This window comes from Malania oleifera, chromosome 10, assembly GCF_029873635.1.
Source record: "Malania oleifera isolate guangnan ecotype guangnan chromosome 10, ASM2987363v1, whole genome shotgun sequence".
Taxonomy (NCBI): Eukaryota; Viridiplantae; Streptophyta; class Magnoliopsida; order Santalales; family Ximeniaceae; genus Malania; species Malania oleifera.
In genome coordinates, this window is record NC_080426.1 from 90,771,540 (window position 1) to 90,787,370 (window position 15,831).

Sequence of the window (15,831 nt, forward strand, 5' to 3'; positions counted from 1 at the left end):
TGCATGGGGCCCCATTCTGCAGTAGAATGCCGTGAGCGGAAGGCCTTGAATATCTTGAAAACAATTCAAGAGGAAACAAAAGTCTTGAACACTGATTTGGGAGAAAGGAATTGTATAAAGGGTGCCCTAAGGCTTTTGGGGAGTCCTCAGAAGCCCAAGTAGCGAGTCAAATGGGGGAAAAATACTAGAAACTTTTTGTGAAATTATGTTTCCTTTTAAGATGTATTACTTTTGCAATAATTTGCAACTAATCATATCTTGTTGAGATGGTGATAGATGAACCGTCAAATTTGTAAGGATGAACATTTGCTTGAAAGCCTACAAACTCACAAAGCCTACATGACCATGACAGTTTGAAGCTAGAGACCTAGTTCTTGGAGAGCCCCATGTCAATGAAGAAGATCAGTATAGATAGAAGTGCAGGAGCCCCAACCCTTCCATAAATGAAGATAGTAGAAGACCCTTGCAGATGGAGTCTTGATGAAAGTCAACAACAACAATACTTAGTTAGGAGAGGACCGATGGTGACAAGACAGAAGACTTCCAGCATCTCAAAGAAAAAATCCGAGAATTTACAAACTTCAAGACAACAACAGCAAAACCTAGAGATTGAAGACTCTTTACAACAACTCGACGAGGTCGTCGATAGAATGAGTGGGGCAGAATGTTAGGGGGTGACAATGTAATGGGGATTTAATGGGGAAGAGAGATGACTTTACTTGCATTCTCCAGGGATTTGTAAATCAATATAAAATTACTTGTGTCATGGCTTGCATAGTGTTCTCTTACTTGAATAAAATAAGTAGTCTTTATTTTATCATTGAGCATGAATGTCTCTTGCTTGCCTATTCCATCGCTGTCTATATTGATATTTCATGATTATGAGTGGTTGCTGAGACTTATGTGATGCTCACGTTTGCAAGTTTTAATGAGTGATTATTAGCCGACTCTATTGAGGGAGAGCCTCAATGACTGCCGCACGGCCCCTTAGACGAGTCTAAATTGGGGGTACGTGACACCATGCACCTAAATTTGTATTTTTAAATGCATCTTCAATTAGCTGACTGCGTATGGGCTCTTGTTTTTAAATTACATTTCTAAGGCTGAAAAGGAATTAGCTCTAAAATTTGAACTTAATCATGCCCATTGCACTCATTAAAGTTAAATTTTAAGCCCAAGGCATGACGGTTGAGTTTGTACTTTTTTCTCTCTTCAAGCTAATGAGTGCTTTTATGAGCTAGCGTACATTTGAAAACTGAAAGGCTATTTTATATATTCCCATTGAAAAGAAAGCTACTGCATAATACATGTAACAAGATTAGTTGAAACAACTTGATGATGAGCATTTACTATTTGGAATAGACAGCGTCAATATTTTCGTGATACACATCCATATATAACAGATGGAGAGAGTGAGGGCAAAGGACTTCCTTCTTTTGTAGTGCCCACTCATGTTGGGAAGTTACAGAAAAAGAAGCTGCCTACGATATTCTCCAAGAGCCCATAACGGGAATATGTTTCGATATGAAGAATAGTTCAGAGTACAATTCTTCATGAATGCTCCCGTGATTTCCTACAGTCAAAAAACCACTAGTTACATGCTGATGCTGCTCCTACAGCAGTCTCGATGCATTGCATTATAGTAGTTTCTCATTGAGAAGATGAATGAAACAACATAAAATTCAGGGGAAAAAAAAGGGGGTTGTTCATGCGTCCAACCAGTTACCTGCTGCGGGAAGTCACCATCCTCCATCTGTGAATTAATCAATAACCTCATTCCACGATGTATGGGTTCTGGGTCTATCTCAGCCTACTTGCAATAATCCATGAGCTCAAAGTCAAGAAATCGGTTTATCATATTGTTTTTGTACTTAAAAAATAATAACCCAAAAGAACACAAGGGCACCCATTAGTTTCCCTGTATATTTGACAATCCTCTATGAGACATACCCATTGTGAGACTGTCAACTGTTTTATTCTATCAAATCTAACGCGATTTCTCAACTTACTAAAAACATTCTTTAATTACTGTTTGGCAATCACATGGATTTGATTGTTCAACAAAAAAACATAGTACTTCTGTGCTTGCCATAATGGTTGATAATGTGTTGAAAATTTATGCATGCAGTCTTGCAGCCAACATTTCAGGTTTCACAAATGACACAGGAACACTTGTGTAATTCTAGATTAACTAGTGGTTAAAGACAATAAAAAAAATTCACAAGATTAGAAAGTCCTTTTAAAATGATCATCAAAAAGAAACATTTATCTACAACAATCTTCAAATTTATCAACCACGCCTTCTTTTGTGTGTTGGTAACCTTTACTGTTATGATCTGATCATTCAAACTTTTTGTGGTTTTACAAATTAATCAGTGAACTGACCTGTCCAGCATCAATGAGGGATAGCAAAGCCCATGAGCTCTGTACCAAATTCGACCGATGGCCTTCTAGATTTGTATACACCTGTATGATAAAAAATGAAAAATCTTATGGAAAGAAAAAATATTCATTTTTAGCTGTCATGTTGCCTATGTTCTTAATCAAATAAAAAGGCCTCTCTGCCTTCAAAACTTTCATTTAAATGCTCTTTCACAAAACATGTGAATATTGTAGCAAAAGGTGTCACCTTATTTGCACTTGAAAGATAACTCTCTCCCCATCCACCATCTGGTAGTTGCTTTGACAACAAGAAGTTACAAGCCTTACGTAGGACAGGGCTGTTGTGATAGTTCTTCCCACAAGCTGCCAGTCCCTTAACGGCAAACCATGTGCCGTAGGTGAAGCAAATTCCCCAACAGCCATACCTGTTTAAATGCTTCCTCTAGGTGAATATTGTTCTATGCATACTAATTATCAGTATGTACTAAAAAGACATGGCCAATTATATGCACATAATGCAGCTGGTTTTATCTGATCACAAAGGAGCACCTTCATGCATAAGGGAGAGGGAATTCAGGAGCAATAACTGGTTGTGGAGGACGACAAGAGATGGAGTTTTAGCATGTAAAAATATACCATGAACCATCAGGATTTTGTGTATCTTCAATGTACTCTAGTGCCCTTGAAATGCAGGCTTCTATTTCCTTTCTTCGATATCCAGGATGTAACTTTTTAAAGAGTGCTAGAGCTTGAATTGCTGACGAAGTGCACTCCACATAGCTAAAGTAGCAAGATATTAGTGCAAAAGCAGCATAAAGTATGACTAATAGTAATACTATTATTAAAAATCAATTGTGGTTCAAGAAATCTTACTCCCGTTCGATAAGAACATCTTCAAAAAATTCTGTAGGATTGAAATACTGTGAAAGAAAACATAAAAAAATGTTTGTTAAGTGCAGAGTTTAACATAAATGGCATCATACCTTCTTATACACATGCATATAAACATGCATAAAAACTGCTACCTCTATCCAACGAAATGCTCTCTGCGGTTCCCAGGCTGGAAGACCACCTCTGCTGCTCTGTGTTGGAAATTAAAGGAGAGACATTAACTATATATTGTTTGTGTTACTCATGCAAGAAGGAGATTCCTTCAACTGTATCCATACTTGTAGGGAAAGAATGATATTCACAGCATCATATAAACGTTCTGCTTCAATTTTCTCCCCAACAAGCTCAGGAGGCATTTGTGAGAGCAATAGCGCAGCCTGTACAGGAGATAAAAACAGCTAGAAATTAAAGTTCTAACTTCAGTATTATAAACTTCAAAATGCATTACTTAATCAGTATGTAATTACTTTCAGTCCTTCAGCTGTGCAATCTGAGACCTGCCAGCCGTGATCTTGCATGGAGAATGTCCATGAACCTTTATTAATGTGTCGGTACATTTCACTGAAGTTACCAGAGGGGTTGTCCCGTACCTTAAGACAGTGTTATTTGGTCAAATTCATAGAGATGGTAGGGTGTATCAAACGGTGTTATAAAAGATGTTAAGCAATAGAAGTATACTTGTGAAGCTTTTACAAAGTCATGTGCTTTCTGTAGTGTTGGCCCATACTCATGACTAAGATTACTTGAGATAATTGCTTGAATAGAAAAAGCTGCATCCCACGTCTGACACCCGAAACTCTGCAGTACATCAATATAGTAAGGTCTAACTTTAGTCTGCGAAATATTTAAGAAATTGAACATTGAATTTATCTGGTTGAAGCAGATTTATAGCAGTTAAGTATTAATATCCTCAAATTGCATTTGACTAGGCAAGAGCAAACACCATGTTAAATTCCATTACCTGGAATTTCAAGCCATCTTCAGCAAGCCAAAAATAATCTGGAATTCTGGCAAGATGTAACTTGTATGCATCAGAATTTGGATCTTCCACCCAGCAGGCAATCAGACACAAGACCTGCAACACAAGCAGCAACAGTAAAAATGCATAGCATTAATTTGTTACCCAAAAATAATTTACTCCATTGTGGGCACACATCATCAAACATTTTTTTCACAACTTTGATCGACCTTTTCCACGCATCCAATGCAAAGGTATCTGCTGTTCTCATCCTCATAGTGTATGTGTTCCATTGCAACTTTCAGGGCTTTATCTCGCAGCATGGAGAAGGGCCATGACATCAGAATAGGCTCAGCCACATTGTGAAGGAATCCCCAGAGCATATCTTGTATAAGGGGATGTGGGTAGTACAGATCCTCCTGAAATACCCATATTTAACTGAGATTCATAATTTCACATGCATAAAATTGTCTAAAATGTGTATGAAAATAGATCTTCCATTATCTGTACACAAGAGATGGCTTTGTTAATATGCATTTGGGTATAAAATTGCATCAACTGTTAAGAAATGGAGAAAAAAACAATTTGAACCTTTGCACATGTGTTCCTGGCTTTATTCCAATTTATCTTGCTATAAGGCTCAGTGTAGAGCTCTTGTCTTAGTGACTGAACCAGCCCAGTAATTGGACCGACAAACCTCTTCCCATATAAATATGACATGGGCATGTAAACCAAGCGACAATAGCACAACATTTTCCCTGCATTGCACAATGCATACAAAGTTGTTCAATAATCAATAGGCAAGTTATGTGGTTCCCCCCCACCCCCCCCAAAAATAGAACATGTATGTGTTTGGCCGAATCAAACCTGGATGAATTGGAGAGATCTTAGGAAGAAGCCAAAACTCCGGGGGCATTGGGTTGCAGCCTTCCCACTCATAAACTCCAAGTACCTAAGCCAGAAGCAAAAAGAAAGCATTTAGCAATTACTAATTCTTTTAGAGGAATGGAATGGAAGGGAAGGGGGGGAGAGGGTACAATGGGTGGATGTTCTCTCCTTATTGATTTGCAGTAAAAAAGGGTCAGGATAGACCTAAAATAACATGAAATGAGATAATGAAAAAGGATTTAATAATTCTTAAACTAGCTAACGAAGAAAATGTATGCCATTGTGTCAAATGGTGGAAAAGGATTCATCTAGAATACGTAAAATCCTGAGGACCAAGTCCATTCCATTCCAGCCTGGCGTACCAAACAAATTGGGTTATGAAGGGAGTTTAATGGAATGACAAATCCTCGGATCCCTTTCCCTCCTAAAAATTAATTCACTAACAAAAAAATTATTTAAAACCCTGCATTCCATTCCCTTCCATTCTGCTCTCTTCCCCTCCTCCCAATTACCATATGTAATGAAAGAATTTCAAGCAAGTTTAGTATGAATAAATGCAGTTCAAACATGACAAAATACACACACAAGCTAGCACAGAGAATGGTGTTGACAAAAAAAAAAAAAAAGTGTATACCGTTAACCAGAACTTTCCCCAGGACGGGATGCCGACAGCACCGCCATGGTCAAGGATCCATTTGCGGCCCCTGGCGGCGGCCATCTGCTCTCCATCATCAGGTCCCTCCCCCAGCAACCTCAGGGCAATGTAGCTCAGTACCGAACCAAACATGGTGCTGTGACCCTCTATGTGTAACCCCCACCCTCCATCCTCATTCTGTGCCACCACCAACACATATTAATCAAAACACACACTGGTTTTAGTGATGAAGAAGAAGAAGAAGAAGAAGAAGAATACCTGATGGTTGTAGATGTAGCGGATGATTTCCTTCTGGTGCTGTGGGGTGAGAATTGCATTGACTGCTCCTGTTATGTACAACGCCATAACCTGCATTGTTTATGGATTGGAAGGATTTACTAACTAAAAACCCTTAACCCATGTTTAAAATTTTACAATACAACTTCGATCCAGTGTAGTGCAATTAGTAAAATTAATACCAGAGGAGGAAGAAAGAACAGGGGGCCTGCAGACTCCGCCGGCCAGTGCCCATCGTGGGCTTGAATGGAGGAGTAGAAACTGATGCCTCTTCTCAGTGTGGTTCTCGCTGCTTCCTCCGTTACAGTGTCTGTATCTCCCAACCTCACCGCCGGCGGAATTGGGCCGCATGGATTCTCCTTTCTAAGCTGCAATTAATTCCACATAATTAATATCAACGCCGAAGTTCGGCACTGTCGTTGAAATAGGAATTGGAATTGGCGTAATAAATCAGGAAATAAAATTTTTTAATATATTTTTAAAAAAAATGATAAATCGAGAAAATAAATTCTTATACGTAATAAATCGATTTATCATTATTATAATAATAAATGATAAATTTATTTCCTAATTTATCAAATTTTTTAAAAAATATATTGAAAGAATTTATTGTATAATAAATTAAAATTTAAATTTTATTTAAATTACTAATTTTAATTGTATCTGAAATTTATATATATATATATTTATTGACACAACAAAAAAAATTGCTTTAATATTTATTCAATATAAGATTTTTTATCAATATCAATATCAATTAAGAAAAATACTTATTATTAATACTGCAAAGTTATGAGCAGTAATTTCAATATTTATTCAATACCTGATTTTTTTGTGATAAACTGCTTATTTACTGTACAAAAATGAATATAAATAAATAAAAATGATACCATAATTTAAATTATAATTATTGAGATTAATTAGGTGGTTTGGCGTCACTTGAGATATTTCAAAAGACCCATACATATTAAAATTATGAGTAATAAAAAATAAAAAAATTAGGGGATATTTTAATTCAATTAAATTATCAATTTTTGGAAATAATTAAAGAACCAAAGCAATGCATATAAGGTAAGAATTACAGTAATTATATGGATATTTTAAAAAAATTTAAAATAGTGTAATATATATATATATTATAATAATTTTATAAATGATTTTGTATTTTAAAATTTGAATAAATCTTCATAACTTTTTATTATTATTTCTTAAAATAATAAATATAAAAAGGGGAGAGACACAAGTGTTTTCTTAAAATAAAATTTATTTTGGATCGTCATAAATATTGTCTTGCCCGCTGTCAACGGCTAGTTTCAAATAATTATTATATATATAAATTTTTCAATTGTAGAACGGGTATAGAAAGTTTCCCAAAACGTTTCCGATTTATAAATGCTAATTATTCAAAACTAATAATAAATGATTTTAAAAAATATATTAAAAGAATTTATTTCTCGATTTATCATTTTTTAAAAAAAATATATTAAATAATATATTTTTTTTGGAATGACACGTGGCAAATCTCGCTACTCTAAGTAACGAGATTACGTCAGGATTATTTTAGAAAATATTTTCCTAATAAAGATATTATTTAATATATTTTTTAAAAAAAAAGAAGATAAAACCAGAAAAAAATCAGCTGGTTTCAAGTTTGGTGGAGTAGCAGCCATAGCAATAATAATAATAATAATAAATTATCTAAACATCAAATTATAATTTATTTATTTAAATAAATCGAGGACAACAACAATCATTCATTTGACACAAAAATGTAAGTCTCTCCCGTTTTGAAAATTCCTAAAACCTTTGTGAACATTTAATTTTGGAAACCGTTAGGTAATGTTTAGGAGCATGAATTTTCCAATCTTAGTTTTAAATTGTGATAAATTTTAATACAATTTTGTATTACATATTATTTTAAAATTAATACAACTCTAAATTCAAGACTTTTTCAGATCATGTATTAGAAAATATTATGAAATTTTCTAAAATTTTTAAAGTTTCAAAAGACGTTCTCAAAGTGGGCTCTTTTACCAATTGTGAGAGATTAATATTTTTTTTATTAATTATTTAATAATTATTAGACATAATATTTTTCATTAACATAATTCCTACAAAAAGTACGCAGGCCGACAATAAAATATAATATTTTATAAGTAAGTACCGACAAATATTCCTGACTTTTAAGGATTATTTTTGTAATTAGTAGTTATGAATTAGTAACTCAAATCCAAGTGTGAGCTTGTGGCAGGTAGAATTAATTTTGGAAACACTATTTTTGTTGAGAAAAAGACATTTAGCGCGAAGAAAGATGAGAGAGAGAGAGAGAGAGAGAGAGAGAGAGAGAGCTCGGAATAGAATAGAAACAAAAATAGCACACATGTCACACAATTAACGTGCACCCCACAATGCCATCAAACCTATAAACGTGAAAAGGATGTCCATCTGACCCCTCCCATGCATTCTATGTTGACCCCCACAAAAAAGAAAACAAAAAACAAAAACAAAGTCCCTGCGCTGCTGCCATTTTAATCAAAGCAATTTCACTTGTGCATTTATTCATATACGTTTGTCTATATGTAAAGCTTCAACATATGAAGCTTACTTTATTAATTATTTACTTGCTGCGTATATACAATTGTGTGTGTGTATGAACTATGAAATTGAACTGCGACGGAATAAGTTATAATGGAATTTTAAAGCCATAATTAAGAAAAAGAGAGTACCTGCATGCGCATGAGAAGATCAGAACTCTGTTTGGAACGGAAGCGGTTGAGGTAGAAGTGATGGCGGAGGGATTCAACGAGGGCTCGCTCTTCAGGAGTTCCACCCTCCGCGTCATATTCCCAGTGCTGTCTCCCTGTGTGATTATTCACGCTTCTCACCCATCCTCCTCCTCCTCCCTCCGCTATCTTCAGCTTCCACATGCTTTTAATTTTCTTCTTTTCTTATATATATATATATATATATATATATATATATATATATGGTGGGATGTCGATCTTCAACAGTTCCTGTAAATTAATAATAATTATTGTTCCTCGCAGAGCACCTGATGAATTTTCCATTATACCCAAAAACTCATTAGCACGTACGTAGTGCTATACCATTTCCTTTTTTTTTTTAATATATTTTAAACCCTTACTTTGATTCATCCTTAATTTACAACTACATCATTCATTTTTATAATGATAATTAAAAAGAAAAAACTACTTGACAGCTCTCTCTCTCTCTCTCTCTCCTCTCCCCCTCTCTCTCTCTCTCTCTCTCTCTCTCTCTGTAATGTGAAGAAATGAAGTTTGCTGGAAACAGGAAGAAATATATGTATGTATGTGTGAGTATATATATATATATATATATATATATATATATACACGTAAGTACTTGAAAGAAGAAGAATGAATGAATGAAAGAGATTGAAGCCCAATCAATCCGTTAGCTAGCTGCTTCACGGGCAGCACAGCAGTAGAAATCCAAATTCCACAGCTTAATTAATTACTCAATTAATTACACAAATAGCCACAGAGAACAGGGAAGAAGAAGAAGGAGTAGGACGTAACATTGTCCACTGAAACATATATATATATATATATATATATTATAGAGAGAGAGATAGAGAGAGAGAGATTGAGATTTTTGGAATGTCAAAAATCAAAATAATAACTTAGATGGCTGGCCTGGGCAGTTCTAAAATCTAAATTATAGTTGAACAAAAGTCAAAAAGTTCAAACGGTTTGACATTTTGACCGGTCAAAGGTAATCTCATATATATATAAATCGTCCCAATAAGATTGAAGCCATCTAATTGGTCCACATCAGCTGATGACTGGTCTGCCTACCTACCGATTACGTACCAGCAAAATAACATGGCTCCACTACAATCATGGCCGCTAACTATATGTACAAAAATAAGCAAAACAAAAAAAAAAAAAAAAAAATGCAAAACAAGCAAAAATCATAGTGGGACGTCCCGTCTTCATGTGTTGATTCTTTAATGTTAGACGAATCAAAAAATAAGTTAAATAAAAAAATTATATTAAATTAAAAAATCAATCAATTTTTTAAATAATTAAATAAATAATATTTTTTATCATAATGTATCCAATTCAAAGCATACATTTATTATACTTATTTTTCATGCCTTTGAGTTATTTAATTATAAGAATTCACATATTTATTTATTGGAATCTTTTTAAGGAAAGAGCTATTACCATTCCAAAAAAAATACCATCCACACTCCATACTTATTTTTATTTTTATCAAATAAATTTTACCTTTAATTTTCTCAATGAAATGATATATATATATATATATATATATTATTTTTTTGCATGGAAATTGAAAAGTTAAAAGAATAAAAATTATCATATAAAAATTATCACCACTTTGGACACTATGATTCAGCACCAAACCCTTGGGTGGTAAAAGTCGTTCACCCATTGACGTACCTCTGGTAATTCACCGAAGTAAACTCTCAAAGAAAAATTAAACCGGTGATCTTGAGATTATCAAAGTCACAATTCGCCCTTACTACTTGAACTAACTCAGTTGGGCATGATATGTATAATTTTATTTTTATTGTGTAGAACCCAAAAAAAAAAAGTAGCTCATTGGATATGTGATACTACATTTATGAGGCTTTCAATAAAGATAACATATTGATTAATCAAATTGAATTAGGAAATAGAATAAGAAATAGTAAAAATAAATTATAAACACTTACAATATATTTTATTTTCAAGCTAGTTGTGGAGCACAAACTCAACGACCTTTTAGTTTTGATTTTTTTTAATTATTTTTAAAACTAGTTAAAATATCTTATTTTTCAATTTTGTATTTATAGGATTTTTTTTTAAAAAATCTATAAGAATATTTTAAATTAGTTATGAATAATTATAATGATGCTTTGAAATAATTTGTATAGTTAGAGCTTAGAGGGATAACTTTTATACGATTATAAAGATATTTTAAGATAATGATAGGTAGTTATAAGGATATTTATAAATAATTATAAATAGTTATAAGAATTATTTTAATATTTTTAAGAAAAACATCACAAGAAAATTTTTCTTTATAATAATATGAGTTCAATATTTCTTTAAAAATTTAGCCTGAAGAATTATTATGAATGAGCTTTCATTTTTGGATTTGGTGTCGCACTAGAATATTCAAAGTGACATTCATTCTTAGATGAGGTGTCGCACACGATATACTGTTTTGGAGTATATATATATATAGACACACACGTGATGATGATGCATGGCATGGTACAACATCCATCATGTAAATCATTGACTCAGTATTCGTACGTTCTTCTGTTGCCACACACACACACATGAGATATAATTAATTATACATATATATTAAATGGTAAATCACAAACGATTTTGACAATGAAATGAATTTATTTCTCATCTTTCTAACCTTTTCATTTATAAGGGAAAAATGTGAAATTATTTTTTTCAATACATGAAAAGTAAATATGGAGTGTTAATAATATTTTAGTACTCTAAAATTTTGATCTTCTTTCTTGTATTATATTTCAAATAATACTTATAAATTTTTATGAAATTAAATTCTTAATTCGTATGACTCCAACTAGCAATTGGAAAGACCTTTTAGAAATATCAAATAATCCAATCAATGAATTTAAAATTTTGTGAATAAGAGAAAATGTAGATAAAAGCAGCGTGTGAATAAAAAAATAAAATTAAAACTAAAGAATGGGTTCATGGTTCTTCAACGGACAAAAAATAAAATAAATAATCTTAGAAACATTCTGTAGTCTTATTTTTTATGTTATTTCAAATATTTCCAGATGAGGGGGCGTGGGGGGGAGAGAGAGAGAGAGAGGGAGGACCTGATGATGGAGTAGTAGTGGGGAGGCAGGCGGTGGCACGGCGGCAGACGACGGAGAGGGGAGGAGGATGGCCCTGGCAGGTGCGGACTGAGGTTGAAGGAAGGCAGCTAACGGTTAGGGGTGCAGTGGGGAGAGAGAGAGAGAGAGAGAGAGGGAGAGGAGAAGAAAAGAGTTGGAGATGGGCGCATGAGAGAGGAGGAGAGAGGTGGGGTTTATAGAGGCGACGGAGGGGTGAGGTCAGTGGAGCACCGTACGCAGAGCCTTTGTCCTATGTGGCCCGTGCAGGAACATTACCCCCAACCTTGTTTTTATCTTCTTCTTCTTCTTCTTCTTCTTCTCGTCTGACGTGTGCTTGGGGTTTTGCTTTTCATTTTTCTTTTGTTTTTATTTTTTTGGGAATAAACAGCAAAAATCTAACCCACGCACGTACCTTCCCCTTTTGTGACATTTTTGAAGATGAGTTTAATTCTTGTTGGAAAGGATTTTGATAAATTTTATAAGATTAACACAGATATGTGACTTTACTGACTCCAAAATTGATTTCCTAGGACGCGCCAATAAAAGAACGATTTTCCACCCTTCGGATTTGGTGCCGCACTATATTATCTAAAGTAGAGCGATGATGGCTGAAGTCCGCGAGTTATCAACATATATATATATATATATATATATATATATATATATATATATATATATAAAAGTTATGATATAAAGAACTTGGTTAATTGTGTGGTAGATATGTTTAGGAATTTGTTTGAAGGAAGGATTTTGATTAGAGAAAGAAAAAGGAAGAAAAATAAGAAGAGAACTCATTTTACACTATATTTTTTCTCTTTCTATAAACAAAAATTTATTTCATGGTGGTTAAAAATTAAGAAAAACCAAATATAAATGTTTTTAAAATTCATATTTTTGAGTCCTTGATAACTAAATATGAAAATATGAATTTTTTAATAATTTTTATTTCTTTTCCTTATATTTTTCAAGTTCCAAAAGGAAGTAAAAATCAATATGAAACCAGATTCTTCAAATTATTCAAGTTTCAAGGACGTAAATTTATTGGTAAAACTCTAGGTTGTTTAATACTATTGTAACTTGTGCAGAGTTAATGGGAAGATAAACTAGAAATAATGCATGATAGCATTTTTCTAGGGAAAAATATATGTTGATAAACATTGAATAGAAAATCAAATTGGATATGTGAATTTGATGCTCAAACGTAATCAATGATGGAAGTTGAATTTGCATTTGCATTTTGTCAACCAATAATGTTCATGCATCCATATAATACAAAAGGAGGATGTTGCTGGCTTTTTGCTTATATTTAAACATCCTTAGTATTTTGTAACTTTAAATATTAGATCGAGCTTCTATGTTCTTACTACTGGCATTCGTATTGTTTCATTCAATCTATGTTCGAGAGGTACCGTGTGAAGTTTGTTTTCTTGTATAAAATATGAATATAGTCCACGAATGATGATCAAATTCGTCTAAAAGGGAAGCTCGTATATGTTTTGTTTTTTAAAAATTATTTAGTGTCCATGCTATGTTCTACCCTAGTTTTTTTTTTTTTCCCCCGAAAATTATTCTATTCATGTATCGTATCGCAACATGGCGTGCCCTTGTCACATGTAGATCTTAGTGTTCTTAGCTCTTTTTCTAAAATTTTAACCTACCCTTGATACATCCTCATTTGTTGTTGGTCATTAATTTATAAGCACAACTAATTAGTCTTATCTTTTATTACTACCTATGTAACAATGTTCAGCATTACCAAAAGACTTAACAAAGTGTGGAACTTTCTACGGGACTTTGTGTTTCCATTTTTTTATCAAACTTTCTAGGTAGCTAGGTAGATACTTCGAGAAGAGCTAATTAAGCTTCAATTTTTTTTTTTTTTTTTTTATTGTCAGATCACTAGTAGTAAAAGATTCGTTTGAATTTCAATCATTAGAATATTGTTTCTTCACCACAAAGACTAATTCCATTGAGACAACTACCAAAATAAGGTTTAATCAATTCTATTTTAAGTATCTATCTATAAATATGGTGAAAGACTTAGTGGTAGAAAGGAAACATTTCGTTATTATTTTTTGGCAGGGGTGAATTTTTTTTATATATACTTTGTAAGTCATTGGATAAAATAGGATTGATGCATAGGTGCTATTTTAATTCTCGAAACGAGCAAATTATTTGTAGTTGAATTTTAGGGGGATATTTATTTGATGGTCTAAGCTATTGGCCAAGTATTCTTATTTAGGATTGGCTTGGACGAGTCTTCTTAACCCCTCTCATGAGATGTGTTAGGACTTCAAATTAATTTAGGGATTGGTTGACTAAATTTTATATATAATTTACTTAGGGAAGACAAAAGCGACATTTTTCCTTTATACCATCCACTTATCTTTTTTATTTTTTTCTCATATATAAATCAAGTAAAATTCAATGGATCAAAAACATTATTTTCTGTTAGAAAACTCATCCTCAAAACCTAGGTATTAAGGAGAGATAGTTAAGAGGATCTTATACTGGCTTTGGAACTGTTCACAGGGACGATGTGGGATTGGGCGTACATTAATACTCCCCCTTGAGCCCATGGAGGAAACGAGACGAGGAGAAGTCCAACCCACGAAAGAGCCAAGCAGCCCAAGGCCCAGCTCTGATACCATGTTAGAGAATTCATCCTCAAAATCTAGGTGTTAAGAAGAAATAGTTAAGATGATCTTATACTGACTTTAAAACTGTGCATAAAGATAATGTGGGACTGGACGAACATTTATATTTTCTTTTTCTCATCTCAGCAATTACTTTTCGAAATGGTTGAATGCTGCCTAACCATCCAAAATAAGTTAAAAAACAAACATCGACGTTAGATTATCTTACACGGCGCTTGCTCTCTCTCAATCAGGTTCATTGATGTGAATAAGGATGACAAGATAATTGAGCAAAATTATTAAACGTAGAGTTCATAAACTAATTCAGCATGTAATGACAAACTAAAAGCCTCACCGTCAACACATATATTGATATATGCAACAAGTTAAGTAGAATATATATTTGTGTGATCCGCAATTAACAAATTCAAATGGGGAATTCAAAGGCGTAGATCCACTCGTGATTCATTCAACTTAGCTTAGCTGCAAATGGGTATCAAGTTAATTGCAACGTCACAAAAGATTTTGCGGGTGCGGAAGGCAAAGGGTATGTGTATATATATAAATATATATAAATTCATGCTGGCATGCTGCTGGTGGGATATTTGACTAATAAATAATATTGAAACTAAAGCAGAAAATGATTATGTTAACTAAAAAATAATAAATTAATATCTAATTATATATATAATATTTGGGTGCACCTAATCTTTCATTCACTCGATTACGTACGTCTTCCACCATTAAAGCTTAATCTTTTTATCTCTCATTTGACCTTTTTAATGCTTTGGCGGTGCTCTTCAAAAATTTTCCTTTTTAGTATTCTATATTTATTTTGTATTCTAATAAATGATAATTTTACTTATTGCTTTTACTTTTATTTCTCAACTTTCAATTGACAAGTGAATGGGGGGAAAAAAAAAGATAAAATGGACAAATTTGTCATTTCACTGTATAAGAAAAATAATAATCACGTGGTATTTTTTGAAGCATCAATATTATCGTTCAATCCTAATAAAGAAGTAACATGAGCTAAAATGATTACTAACAAAATTCCATTATTTATTTATTTATTTATTATATATGCTATGTGTTGCGATGTTCCCGGACGCGCCAAACATAGGCATAGATGCGGCTGTGAACTGGAAAAAATGAGGTGAATTTTGAAAAAGTATTTTCATGGAAAAATAAGGTGTGATGGAGTCATCACTAACCTTTTGAAGTATGGTTAGAACACTTGATTACTACCTAATTAAGCGTAGAATCG

General features: G+C 33.2%; 1 protein-coding gene across 2 annotated transcripts; it reads right to left on the reverse strand.

Annotated features, from left to right (window-relative positions):
• Nucleotides 1-1,247: 1,247 nt before the first annotated feature.
• LOC131166295 (lupeol synthase-like) lies at nt 1,248-12,093 on the reverse strand. 2 transcript variants are annotated; one of them, XM_058124706.1, is made up of 19 exons: nt 11,911-12,093; nt 8,777-9,064; nt 6,233-6,418; nt 6,033-6,122; nt 5,754-5,951; nt 5,099-5,183; nt 4,823-4,989; nt 4,462-4,650; nt 4,235-4,348; nt 3,952-4,071; nt 3,741-3,863; nt 3,552-3,650; nt 3,408-3,464; nt 3,256-3,302; nt 3,019-3,162; nt 2,630-2,807; nt 2,386-2,466; nt 1,727-1,810; nt 1,248-1,573 (listed from the first exon to the last, which is right to left on the reverse strand). In XM_058124706.1, the coding sequence occupies exons 2-19, from the start codon at nt 8,975-8,977 to the stop codon at nt 1,463-1,465; spliced, it is 2,274 nt and encodes a 757-aa protein (XP_057980689.1). In that variant the 5' UTR covers nt 8,978-9,064; nt 11,911-12,093; the 3' UTR covers nt 1,248-1,462. The 2 variants fall into 2 exon arrangements, with proteins under 2 accessions (XP_057980689.1, XP_057980690.1); XM_058124707.1 differs by having other exon boundaries at nt 8,777-9,102.
• Between the last annotated feature and the right edge of the window lie 3,738 nt (nt 12,094-15,831).

Bases quoted from the DNA above. Each gene is read 5' to 3' on its own strand.
- LOC131166295 (XM_058124706.1), bottom strand. From the start codon at position 8,977: ATGTGGAAGCTGAAGATAGCGGAGGGAGGAGGAGGAGGATGGGTGAGA. The intron at 6,123-6,232 runs GTATTAATTTTA...TAAACAATGCAG, and splicing joins TGTTCTTTCTTCCTCCTCTG to GTTATGGCGTTGTACATAAC. The intron at 4,651-4,822 runs GTTCAAATTGTT...TGGGTATTTCAG, and splicing joins CCAGGAACACATGTGCAAAG to GAGGATCTGTACTACCCACA.